The following is a 13,745-nucleotide window of genomic DNA, read 5'->3' as shown; positions in this document are numbered from 1 at the left end:
TCACGTTCGGCTTCATCGAATTACAGATCTAAGCATCTCTACGAGGTAATCTACAATCGTATCAGTACGGATCTGCTGCTGTGGGTACCGAGTGCTCCGGCGGCAACGGCTGCTGCGGAAACTAGTGCCAATTTGAGTGCCTCTAGGGTGGCATTCCAGGAGCCGCAGATCAACCTGGCCAACATGGGAATGATGGATAGCATCTATGCTCCGTTCACGATGTGTCAAAGCGCTATCCAACTTGGTTAGTTTAGTACATATGGCTTATATGATCTCCGAGGGTACTGATTGTCTTATATTGCGTAATAGATTCTAGCTCATCGGCAACCAATTCAGAATCGGAATCGGACTCGGACGGAATATTCTACTCGGTGTACGATAGGAGTTGTAGGCGTCTTCCTGGTGATGGCAGCGCAAGTGGGGCTGGCAATGATCAGCGGAAGTCACACCACTCGACGCAGCAGCACGGCGGTAGTCGTCGCAATCAGCAGCAGCATCGGAAAGCGTCGTTTGTCGACAGGAGTAATGCCGTATCGTTTCAACTGAACATTGGACAAGGCATGCTGACGATGTTTGCTCCCGTGCGGGTGAGTTGATCGGTTGATTACAGTTCAAATAGCCCAATTACTTACGATTCCTTATCCTCCTTTCCACATAGGACGCTCAAAATCACGTCATACCGGGCCAGCTTGGCGAATTTATCATGAAAATCCAATCGACGTATGTATTTTCGGTGAGTGGCTTCCACGGGAACACCAACCTTGGATATCTTTGCATTCAGGGCAAAGCAGCTGACGTCTATCATTGTGGTATGTGAGATATTTTCTGAGTTTGAAAGTCGGAATTCACAGTTATATTTCTATTTACAGGCCTAATCCCAACCCCGGCAAATAATCCTCCGTTGCGATTGGTGAACAGTGTACTTCCGGCGTACATCCTCAGCACGCTCTATCCTACGCCGAAGAATCTAACCGTGAACGAGCAGCGTGGTTGTCCCAATCGGGAAATGCTTTCGCTAGCAATTCAGATCAAAGCCATCCCTGAGCAGAGCATCAAGCGGATCCGTATGGCAGCGGGAGTTCAACTGACGACTCTACGGCACCATTCTACTCTCCCGCAGCACTCGTGGCTAACGCAACTGTTGGATATGTTCGACGTGGTGGACTATCCGGTACAGGGCTACACTCCACTGGGTGTGATAACCGAGATGCATCTGCACCTGTGGGACTGTGCGATCGACTATCGTCCGCTGTATTTCCCTTACCGAGCGGTGATCACGGTTGGATCATTCATGATTAGCAGTAATATAACTACGGAGAGCTCGGGGTTGACGTTGAGGTTTATCGCCGAAGATGCTACACTGTGTCTGGCGCCGCAAACTGTCTCACTTCCCAATATCGGTGGTGAGAAGGAGCCACAAAGAAAAAGCAACAGTGCGAGTGCTAGAGAGGACAATAGGGTGACGGTATTGCCTTCCAATGAACTGGTTTGCCTTGTTGAACTTGGTTTATTTGAGATTTCCTTGCGTTTGAATGAGAAAGCCACTGGTTCTTTTCCCAAATTTGACCTGAGGACTGCCATAAACGATGTTCATGTGCGAACTTGCGCCGATTCAGGCCGAGCTCTGGCTCAGATGATTGGATACCTTGCGGCGGAAGGTGACCTGTTGCCGCAGGACGATGGAGCGAGTGATGTTGGGGACAACGAAAGCGTGTGTGGTTTACCAATGGGCAATGAATTGGAAGGTGATTTGGTTCCGGTGAAACCTGCCCAAGCACCGGAAGTGACGCCTAAACAGCAACAACGAGTAAATTCATTAATGGCCGAAGCGATGGAGGAAAGTTTGTCACTGCAGAGCACTAACAGCGACTTATCGCGGGATGATCAGCTACTGGCCGACGGAGAAGGGGTGGAGGTATTTTTCTTCCCGGACGAAGATCAAACTCGAGCGGCTGCGCGGAAAAAGTTAATCAACAATCTTGTTTCGGACAACAGCAATAAACGGCGATTTGCTTCGGATGATGATTCCTTGAGCATAGAAGAAGGCTCAAGCATACCTTCTTCGTATCAGGACGATGATCACTATCTGAAACAGAGACCGTTCGACGAACAGTCAGAAGATACAGCAAGCGTTAACACGGAAATGCGAGAGTTGCTTAACTTCGAATGTTCCGTTATGGGATTGCAGAAGGAACATGACGACGATGATGAAGTGGTTGAAGCTCTTCCCCAGGTAACGATGGATCTAGGTGATGTCAATAAATTTGGAGGATCTTCGACGAAGCTTGAATCGGCAATAGAAAACAGTCCTCATCGGAAGGTCAGTTCCGACACAGATGATGATTTCTGCTTTATTGCTGATGAAGAAAAACCACACTGTGGTAATCAGGAAGTTCCCGTCCTAGAGGATCCTATTCGCATAATCGATAATCACTTCAGTGTTCCTATGGGCAAACCTGATCTACTGTTAGCACCCAAAGGCTTCCCCATGGCAGTTACGCGGTACACCATATGCGAAATGTCGGTCACGTGGCATCTTTATGGAGGCCATGATTTTCTAACGGAGGAAGACAAAAGAAAACCTAAAGCAAAACAATCACATTCGGAACATAGCTTCGCACATTTACCGATGTCCGAAGCGTACAAAAGTGGTGTAAGTTATTCGAAAGGATCTCCCTCGGTAACCTTCGGTCCGACACCAGCTCAGAAACTTACCTGGAAAAGCCGCGGTGGGCCCGAACGGAGGCACGATGTTATGATGGAAGTTCAGATAAACAAAGTAAAGTTCTCGCACGAGGTGTACCCACCAAACACGGAGCAGGCCTCCCGGCAGGTACTTCTCATAACGGAGCTGGAAATTTGGGATCGGCTAGCGATATCGGACATCAAGAAATTCCTATATCAAACCAGCATTCATCGACCACACAAAGGCAATAATCACATGATAGTCATGAAAGCTCTCCACCTTCGCCCGAATCCCGTTCTTCCTGCGCAGGAATGTTGTCTGAGGATTTCTATCCTTCCTATCCGACTGAACATCGATCAGGATTCGCTTCTCTTCATGGTAAACTTCTTCAACCAACTTGGCGGCGGAGACGATCTGATCGATCCGGCAATGCAGTATCAACACAACACTGCTACTCGAGCAAGTCAATCAACGCCCTCACATCAACCTCCGGTGATGATGGTGGAGCTTCCGGAAGCAGCCCAGGAACTACAAGCCCGAAAAATGGTATCCGAAAACCTGATGCTGCTGATAGAGGAAGAGGAGAAAAACAAGGAACACCAGGAAACAACCAGCGAGGTGGGTGACGAATCGCCTCCCATATATTTCCGAAACGTTATTTTTGGGCCAGATGTTCCGATTCGTATTGATTATCATGGCAAACGTGTAGAACTGTCGCGTGGACCGCTGGCCGGACTTCTGATGGGACTCGGACAGCTGCAGTGTTCGGAGATTCGACTGAAGAAAATTTCCTACCGCCATGGACTGTTGGGCGTGGATCGTCTGATTTCGTTCCTACTGCAGGAGTGGCTGCAGGACATCAAGAAGAAACAGCTACCAAAAATCCTTGGAGGCGTTGGACCGATGTATTCGCTTGTTCAGCTATGTATGTGGATAACTCAATTCAGACAAAGAAGTTTTAATTAACAATACATTATTGTTTGTTTGCTTGCAGTCCAAGGCATTTGGGATCTGTTCTGGTTGCCGATCGAGCAGTATCAGAAGGACGGTCGCATTGTACGTGGTCTCCAGAGAGGAGCTCAGAGTTTTACGGCACGGACAGCGCTAGCGGCGTTGGAAATTACCACTAGAATAATCCATTTACTTCAGGTTAGGTTCACTCACATATATGCACTTTGTTTCAAGAGAATTAATATTGAGTCGCTTGTTCGTTTGTAGATAACGGCTGAAACGGCATACGATATGGTTTCGCCGGGACCGTCGGTGCGTCGTGGGCGTGGAAATAAGAAAGGAAAGCGGAAACGACTGCACCCGCCACAAGACATTCGCGAGGGGATGACCAATGCCATACAGATTGTGAGAGACGTAAGTTCATTGCTTGTTTTTTTATTCAGCCTGTAGAATTTCGAATCGCATTTGAAGATTTTACAAAAATCGAAAGATTTTGTAAAACCTGAATTTTTGTAACCTAAACCTAGTACAACTTGTTAGATTCACTCCTCTAAGAAAAATCACTTGGAATATCGGTCATCGAACGATAAATTCTAGACCAACAATTGAAATAGAGAACCAAAGCAAATCCTCGAGAATCAAAGCACATCCAAGAAATCTAACACCATCAACTGATAGAGCAAACTTCCTTTATCGAATGGCATTGTTAGTTTGTGTCGGAGTATTTTGATTCTCGAAGAATTTGCATTTATTACGAATGGTTGTTCCGGCTATTTCAATTGTTGGTCTAGAATTTATTGTGTTATCTTAATTTGTGTATACCCCCGAAATGCAGGGGAAAATCAAGGCCTACTTTGATCAAATTTACGAAGCATTACATGTTACGGATGTTCCAGATCTTCCGGTAAACCATCTGGTGATTGTATAGGTTTAAACGGTTTCCGTTTGGCCTCATAACTGTACCAGAAATATTTCAAAAGGTGGTTGATGAGATCCTGTATGGATGCGACGGAACGCATTGGTATCTAGACGACATTTTTGTAGTAGGCAGAACCTTGAGGAGCATGACACTAGACTTAAACAAGTTATGGATAGGCTGGAGCATAGAGGGGTTCAGCTTAACTGGGACAAGTGTTTGTTTAGAGCTGAGGAAGTTGAGTTTCTCGGGCATAAAATCACAAAATCTGGTATAGCACCATCTGACACAAAAGTAGCAGCATTCTTAGCTTTCCGTCGACCTACTAGCGATTGCGAGGTCCGCAGCTTCTTAGGGCTGGCGAACTATCTCAATAAGTATATTCCTGATCTTGCAACCAGAGATGAACCACTAAGAGAGCTCACCAGAAAATGGGTAAAGTTTTCTTGGGAATCACGAAGAAGCTTTTCAGACGATTAAGTGAGCCATGGCAGATGTGCAGTAGCTAGGATTTTATGATGCAAGTTACAGAACGGCAGTGGTTGCAGATGCCATTCCAACGGGACTCGGGGCAATTCTAGTGCAGACGGATAACTTTGGGGTGGAAAGGGTCATTAGCTTCGCTTCCAAGTCTTTAACGGAGACTGAAAAGCGCTACTATCAGACCGAGAAAGAAGCTTTGGCTTTGGTGTGAGCCGTTGAAAAAATTCAATTTTACCTTCTTGGGAAGAAGTTTGACCTGGTCACAGATTGCAAGGCTCTGTTATACTTGTTTACGCCTCGGTCACGCCCATGTCCCAGGATAGAAAGGTGGGTTCTAAGGTTACAGTGCTTTGACTATGAAGTTGTTCACATTCGCGGTGACCAAAATGCTGCTGATGCTCTTTCACGACTTTCAAGCACAGTCCCTGAACCATTTGATTCAGCGGAAGAAATTATTGTCAAACATATCGCTTCTCTTAATGCCTCTGCTGTTGCAGTTTCGTGGTCGGAACTGGTCGATGCTTCACGAGATGATGCAGATATTACAACTGTTTTCAACTGTTTGCATAACGATTATTTAGACTTACTGCCTATTGCATATCGTATTGTTTCTGTAGAGCTTTGCAACGTGGGAGGAGTGCTGTTGCTGTTGCGTGAACATGATGAAGTCGCATCTTCGTACATCTGTGTGGTGACCGAAGCTTGACGCTGATGTTGAGTCTTTCGTAACAGGCTGCAGAGGTTGTTTTTTGTATCGGCTATCGATTACCTTGGACCACTTCCAGAGGGACAGCATTTACTCGTTATAGTAGATTGCTATAGTCGATACTTGGAAGTATATGAGATGATGTGTATTGATACAAAGAGCACGATTAACAGTCTAATGAAGGTATTCAATCGTTTTGGAATTCCTGCATTGATCAAGGCTTATAATGGTCCTCAATTTGCCAGTCAAGAGTTTAGGGTTTTCTGTGAGACATACGCGATACGTTTAGTTAACACCATTCCGTATTGGCCGCAAATGAATGGCCAGGTGGAGCGACAAAATCGCTCTATCCTGAAACGATTGAGGATTGCTCAAGAACTCGGCAAAGATTGGAGGGAGGAGCTTCATAAGTACTTGTTGGTCTACCATTCAACGAATCATTCAATCACAGGACAGCCACCATCTACGTTGATGTTTGGAAGGCGAATTAAAAGTAAACTGCCCCGTTTTCCAGGTCATGCAGATGACGAGGCGGTGAGAGATTCCGACAAGCTACAGAAGCAGAAAGGAAAGAAGTACATATACGGACTAGAAACGCTGAGCTCAACATAGTGATATTCGTGAAAGGATGAGAAAGGAGCATAAGCTGCAAGCCGATTATTCACCCGAAGAATTTCTGGTAGTAAAGAAAGTGGGATCTGATGTAACTGTCCGTTCAACAAAATCAGGTATAGAATTCCGACGCAACGTCACGCATCTGAAGAAGATTCCGGGTCATACCGATGCACCCAGACCCGAGCCGAGAAAATTACCAAATCAGACGTCTGGTGATTCGGATCATGATCAGACTTTGCCTACTAATCGAGATATTACGGACACTCCAAAGGGTGAAGTAGGACCGACGTGTTCTAAGCGTCAACTATCTGAACCAGCTAAGTTTCAGGATTATGTGCCTTATTAACATCAAGAAATGCCCCGTAACGTGGGTAGATCCCCTTTTCGTGGTACGTTACGGGATGTAAGATCTACCACCGATTCCTAGTCTTGACTACTTCAAACTAGGGAAACAGGATTTTTCAGTTATCAAGAAACACATCTTAGTCCTTGTTACTTTTTATGCCTTGTTGATAGTGATAAGTCCTCGGGTTGCCTGGACCGAGGATGATCTTGAAACAAGGAAAAAATGAGTTAGTTAGTCTTCATCTATGTGATTCCTAATCTTCTTTTCGTTGTTCCCTAGTTTGAAGTGGTTAAGACTAGGTCACTATCGGTGTCATTCTTTAATTTTTTTTGCTAAGGAATCCAATTTTGACTGACAAAGGGGCGCACCTTTGGAGGGTGTTTCAACACTCCGAAGGGTATAAGTAGCGGGACCTTTCAATTAGAATCGATTCCTTGTGATGAAGGCAAGAATTACAACTGTATCAAAACCGAATACTTCATCATTTCTCAATAGTGATGAAGTAATACGACATGCACTAAACTAAAGGGTGTCCACGATGAAATTGCCACACTATGAAATTGCTCTAACTTTTTAACCGTTGGGTAGAATTTAATGAAAATTTGGGTGGATTTAGTTCATAGTGCATTATTTACATCCTGCAAGTTTTAAAGTCCTGTGATCAAAACTCGCGGAAATGGAGTCGAAAGAACAGCTCGTGCGTGATAAAATCTTGCGCATTCATCACGAGAACAAGGATCTCTCGCATCGTTCCATCGCTAAAACGTTGGGAATCGCGAATTCCACGGTGTCGCGAGTGATTAAGCGGTTCGAGGAACGGTTGACCACCGATCGGAAGCCCAGAAGTGAAGGATAAAGTATTCCGTACAACACCAAAAATCACAACCGCGTAGTTGGGGCCTTCAACCGAAATCCGAACGCCTCCGTTAGGGATGTGGCTAAGAAGCTGCACCTAAGCCGAAGTTTTGTCCAGAAGGCCAAAACTAAGGCTGGGCTTCGAACGTTCAAGGTACAAAAGGCCCCTAATCGCGACGAGAAGCAGAACAAGTCCGCCAAAACCCGTGCCAGGAAGTTGTACCTCAACATGCTGACGAAAGTTGAATGCTGCATCATGGACGACGAAACATATGTGAAGGCCGACTTCAAACAGATCCCCGGCAACCTGTTTTTCACGGCCAAGGATAAGTTCAGCGTTCCGGAGCATGTCCGCACTCAGAAGATGTCCAAATTTGCGAAGAAATTCCTGGTTTGGCAAGCCATCTGCACGTGCGGGAAGCGGAGTGCACCTTTCGTGACCCAGGACACGATGAACGGACAGGTGTACAAAAAAGAGTACCTCCAGAAGCGGCTGCTTCCTCTCCTGAAGGCCCACAACGTCCCAACAATCTTCTGGCCGGATTTGGCCTCATGCCACTACTCCAAGGACGTGCTGAAGTGGTATGCGGACAATAAGGTCAATTTCGTGCCGAAAATGTTCAACCCTCCCAACACTCCGGAGCTCCGCCCCATCGAGAAGTACTGGGCGATTATGAAGCAGCACCTTCTTAAACGACCTAAGGTAGTGAAAACAGTCGAGGAACTGAAGAAAGTATGGGTTTACATGCAAAAAACGATTGATTCACAGGTTGTGCAGAATCTTATGGCCGGGGTTAAGGCCAAGGTGCGGGCATTTGCGTATGGACTGTAAATAAAATACGAGTAAAATGGTAAAATGAAGTTTAATAGTTATTTCTCAATCCCTGAAAATTTGATGGCAATCGGATGAAAACTCGAATTTTGCGAATCAATTTTGTGTGTGGCAATTTCATCGTGGACACCCTTTAAGGACACGGGATATACTACAATGGATCAAATTACTGGTCGCAGTAGCTTTACCGTATGCAAGATAATGTTTGCACCATCGTTCACATAAGGTTCCCGTTTCACCTGTGCTTACAATGCCTTGGTTTACTTGGTCTACGAGTCGAACGATGCAAGAAAATTTTGAACTTCCTTAACCAAAAAAATTCGGTAATCCTGTTCACCGACGAGAGCATATTTACCGTCGATCCCGTATCAAATTCTAGAACCGATCGGTATATTAGTTCTCTTCCGGTAAAAGACGTGGCCGACGAGCACAAGAACGTGTATCTGACCAAGCATCCTGCTAGCGTTATGGTGTTTGGATTGGTGGCTTCCGATGGCAAAAAAATGGACCCGGTGTTCATTCCAGAAAGCGACAAGGTCAACACGGTGGTCTACATCCGGATTTTAAGTAAGTATGTTCTTCCGTGCATCAAAGAACAGTACGGTCCGAAGCCAAATGTTGTATTTCAACAATATGGGGCTCCGTGCCACACCTCGAACCGCTCTCAGAAGTGGTTGCAGGAACATCTTCCGTTCTGGGCGAAGGATATGTGGCAGCCATCCAGCCCTGATCTTAATCCGCTTGATTACTCAATATGGTAATCCATGATTACAGATAATTTATGTATGTGCACTTTCTTCGATTATCAGTAATTCTTACCGATATCTACACGGAGATGACAACGGCGCCGGTGGTGTAGTGGTAAGCGTGATTACCTCTCACCCCAGCAGGCCTGGGTTCAATCCCAGTCGGAGCCGCCGGGATGTTCTGAGGCATAACATCTCTGATCACGCCTTCCTTCGGATGGGAAGTAAAGCCGTTGGTCCCCGGTTCATGAGTTGATGGGTCGATAGGTAGGGTCCAGGTGTGGGAGCTGCCTTCCTGGCACGTCGGTAGCATTGGTGCTCAGCACAGAAAACAAGATCGACGGAAAAAAAACAAACCATAAGAAAAAAAAAAAAAATACACGGAGATGAAAAACTATCCAAAATTAAGTACTTTTCCCTCAATTCCGGGGTTCAGCCCAATAATCCAAATTTGAGTAAATCGCATATAGTAGTTTCCATTTAACACCAGCAGGGCGTCACAATATCAGCTTCAATCGACCAAATCGATGCGACGAAGAGACTGCTGGCTTTCTTTTTCTGTTAAAGTCGAACCGCTTCGCAGCATTCTAGAACCTCAGTCGGCGTGCACAAACAAATGTTCAATCGCTTGTCTCTCTTTCTCCCGTCGCTCCATTGGTCTTCCTTTCAAGCTTCGTCGAAACGGATGAGCGAAAGAGCGCTCGACTTTGATAGTTTTCTCTTTCATGAAACACATCAACAGAGGTTTCATGACGTATATGACGGAAAATGAAATAACACATTTAAAGCATTTCTCACGTCAAAACACTTGAAGATTACACGTCATATTTTTAATTTATCTTCCATCCATATATTTATCTAAAAAAATGATCGAAAACGGGACATAACGCATTTTAAACAAATTGAAAGAGCGGTGATAGAGTGTTCGTGAAGGGGGATTGAAAGCCATAATGAGCATCGTTTAACTAGAAAATCGACGTTAGTTACATTGAAAGCGATGAGCAAAGCAACGACGAGAAATTCCACAGCCAGCCTTTCCTTCTAAGCGTCCTGCTTTTTTATTTTCGTTTCTTGCTGATAGTCTAGCTAGGCGTTATAGAAATGAAGTGTCGAACACGTATGTATGAGAGAAACAAAACACGAGTTCATTTTAGAGCTTCGAAATTGTAGAGCCCTGAACACCAGCAAAAAAATACCTACTCTTAAGTATATTCTACACAAAATTAAGTTTAATTCACGTAAATTTGAGAATATGCAATTTACTCAAAAGTAACTTATTGGGCTGAACTAAAGGGCGAACACGAAATTATTGCGACACATTCAATAGGGCATAACTTTTTTACCATTGGGTAAAAATCCACCAAATTTTGCACACTTTCTCATTGATGTGTATTGTGTACATGCTGTCAAACTCGAAGTCGTGTTTTTCGATTCAACGAAAATGGAGGTGAACCAACGCGAGTTGAGAGAACAAATTCTTTCCAAACACCTGGAATTTCCTGACCTGTCGCACCGGCAGTTGGGAAAAATGTTGAACATTCACCATTCAACCGTCTCCAGAGTGTTGAAGCGGTTCCAGGAGCGGTTGACGTTGGACCACGGCAAAGGAGCTGGAAGAAAACCGGGACCGGAGAACAAAAAGACGGAGGGAAAGGTGAAGCGGATGATTAAAGCAAATCCCAACGTCTCAAGCCGTGATTTGGCTAAAAAGATCGGCATGTCGCAGAGCTACGTCCAGAATGCAAAGAAGAGAGCTGGACTACATACATACAAGGTACAGAACTTCCCAAACCGCGATGAGCGGCAACAATCGACGGCTAAAACTCGGGCACGGAAGCTCTACGAGAAAATGCTGACAAAATATGGCTGCTGTGTGATGGACGACGAAACGTATATATAAGCCGATTTTAAGCAAATTCCGGGGTTGGAGTTTTTCACCGGCAAGAGCAAGTTCGATGTGGACGACAAATTTAAGAAGAAGAAAATGTCGAAGTTCGCCTCCAAATATCTCATTTGGCAGGCCATCTGCTCTTGCGGACTGAGGAGTGAGCCTTTCGTGTCAAAGGGCACAGTAAATGGCGAGATCTACAAATCTGAGTGCCTCGAGAAGCGCCTTTTGCCGTTCTTGCAGCAGCACGACGAAGCTCCGCTATTTTGGCCAGATTTGACATCATGCCACTATTCTAAAAGTGTCCTGGAGTGGTATGAGACCAATTCTGTCCATTTTGTTCCAAAGGACATGAATCCGCCAAACTGTCCGGAGCTGCGCCCGGAATAATGAAGCGGGAACTTCGGAAGAGCAAGAAGACAGTCAAAGACGAGAAGGACATGTTAAGAAAATGGAAAAAAAAAAGACTGAGAAACTGGTACCGGATGACACTGTAAAGACTTTGATGGAGGGCATCAAGCGAAAATGCGTTCAATTTTACACTCAAGGCTCCATCGATTAACTTTTCTTTTGATTTTTGAAGTAAATATATGTATAAAACTACCCTAAAATTTTGGTTTGATTCTAAACATTATAAGAAAATTGGCATGACATTTTCGGTGTCGCAATAATTTCGTGTTCGCCCTTTATATCGTTGGGTCGAATCTCTCGTTCCTTTTTTGACAACAATAACGAGTGCAAGTTAAAGGCTGAAGTCAATATTAAGTAAAAAGAACTCAAATTATGGGTAGTATTTTTCTCCGTGTAGGTATTCTTTACCGACTTTAAGGCCTAGTGCACTGAACCTAAACATCCGCAATACTTCGAATGATTATTGCATTGCTCGAGCCCTTTAACGATATGCATTAGAATTTCGGATGATTTTCTTATGGTTGAATTCGTCGTCAGATGATGAGCATCCATATGACTGTCATCCAAATACATAATGAATTTCGTTTGAAAATTAGCTATAAAACATACGGCACTCAGAGGACAAACAATTAAGAGTAGTGTGACATGCAAGTGCTTTTAAATAGATTTATAATTTGATTATCAACATTTCTATACTGAATAGCCATAATCTAATTAGCCATTCCATAATGGATACACAATTTTTTCGTGGTGGAGGAAACATTGGTTTTCGTCCTTTACCTATGTTCGACACAGCTCTGATAGCGATGCATATGCTTCCACCTCGTTTGTCAGCTCAGATCAGCAAATGACATTCGATAGAATTATTTACATCATCGTTTTGAATGATTTGCGTTATGAGGCTAAACCAATACCATATACATTTCCATTTAGTATGACATTCATTCTGCAGAGAGCATTACGCATTTCAACTGAAGGCCCTATCCCTTCTCATAACAATTTTCATCCTGTTTTCTAGAGGAAAATCATCTGATTTCAAAACAACCGTCATCCGTTGCAGGTATCATTCGAAAAAGCGATTTCGATGATTTGTTTTGAATGGTCTGAGGTTTCATTCGATCAGAGGATGATGTTTGTGTACAGTGTGCATCTTAGCGTGTACGCTAAAAATATCTATAATAAAGTTTAAAAAAAGCCTACTCTGTCAAAACCGTCCATCATGTCAATATTTTTCTCCGCACCACGCACAGTAAGGGTCAGACCAGCATTATAAAAGCTTTCTCCTCCGAGGTGTTCTTAACAGACAGGAACAATCATGGAATTTTTAAATAGAAATTCAGTTTGACACCCTGATAGGGTTAACTACCCCATTTCCGGTCTATTAAGCACAACCCGCACTTAGTCTTTCTTAATCTATAGCAGTTTAGCACCGAACGGAATGTTTTTATTACTGATGGCTTCCAAATTTATTTACTTTTCCGTACGTACCGTAAGATTTGATAAAGAGAAACCAATGGTTGAGACACAGACAAACAGACGTAACACTTTGAAATTTTTTTTCTTGAAAACATAGTATCTCAAAACATAGGTCCTCAGTAACGACATCTCTCTGGCTTCTCGCGGAAAACAAGCTTGCTCGCTAACTCGCAAACAATATTGCATAAAAGTTCTATAGAATGTATAGAAACGTCAAAGTGATCCGATGCCAGCGCTGCGGCGAGTAGTTCGCGGAACTGATAATATTCAAATCAACCGTTAAATGCGTGAACGAAGATACACAATGAAGTGTTACGTCTGTTTGTCTGTGGTTGAGATATTGCCAAAAGTCTAACACTGCTTCTTGACGCCAAACTCGGCCTACGGATTCTAAACTCGGCCTGACGCATTGAAACACCATTGAAACGCCAATGAATTCACTTCGACCTGTCGGATGAAGATAAAACATGATTCGGTCGGAGCGCTTGTTTTGTTTTTGGGAAAAATGGGTGCAAACATTCATATCACGCGTTCTCATTGACTTCGTTCGGTAGCTTATTAACTAAAGTATCGTACCAAACGCATAATAGACTTGTTAACTCTGAAATCATGGATTTATTTGAAGTTTTCTGATCGATAGGCCCAAAATGGGCGGTTAGGCCGAAGTAGTTTTCTACCCTACTTTTATTATTTTGAGATTAGAGTCCCCATTTGGTTATAATAATTAAAGCACAACATCAAGATACCGCTAGTCTGAACAAGGATCTTCTGGGCTCTTCTACCGTAGATAATCAAATGATCTTCCTTGGAACATCCACACCTAATATCTTAATT

General features: G+C 44.0%; 1 protein-coding gene across 1 annotated transcript in view; it reads left to right on the top strand.

Moving 5' to 3' along the window:
• The window catches only part of LOC135715576 (autophagy-related protein 2 homolog A-like), a 35,793-nt gene that overhangs the window by 20,923 nt on the left and 1,125 nt on the right, over positions 1–13,745 (top strand). Inside the window, exons 4-9 of the mRNA XM_065238789.1 lie at positions 27–244; positions 310–587; positions 659–809; positions 870–3,611; positions 3,681–3,835; positions 3,905–4,051. Coding sequence (XP_065094861.1) covers positions 27–244; positions 310–587; positions 659–809; positions 870–3,611; positions 3,681–3,835; positions 3,905–4,051 — 3,691 coding nt within the window. The remainder of the gene's footprint in view (positions 1–26; positions 245–309; positions 588–658; positions 810–869; positions 3,612–3,680; positions 3,836–3,904; positions 4,052–13,745) is intronic.

Source organism: Ochlerotatus camptorhynchus, unplaced genomic scaffold, assembly GCF_037179485.1.
Source record: "Ochlerotatus camptorhynchus isolate MF236.1 unplaced genomic scaffold, CSIRO-AGI_Acam_v1.1 ptg000957l, whole genome shotgun sequence".
Classification (NCBI taxonomy): Eukaryota; Metazoa; Arthropoda; class Insecta; order Diptera; family Culicidae; genus Ochlerotatus; species Ochlerotatus camptorhynchus.
The sequence above is the reverse complement of the archived record's forward strand: the minus strand, read 5'-3'. Positions and strand labels throughout refer to the sequence as shown.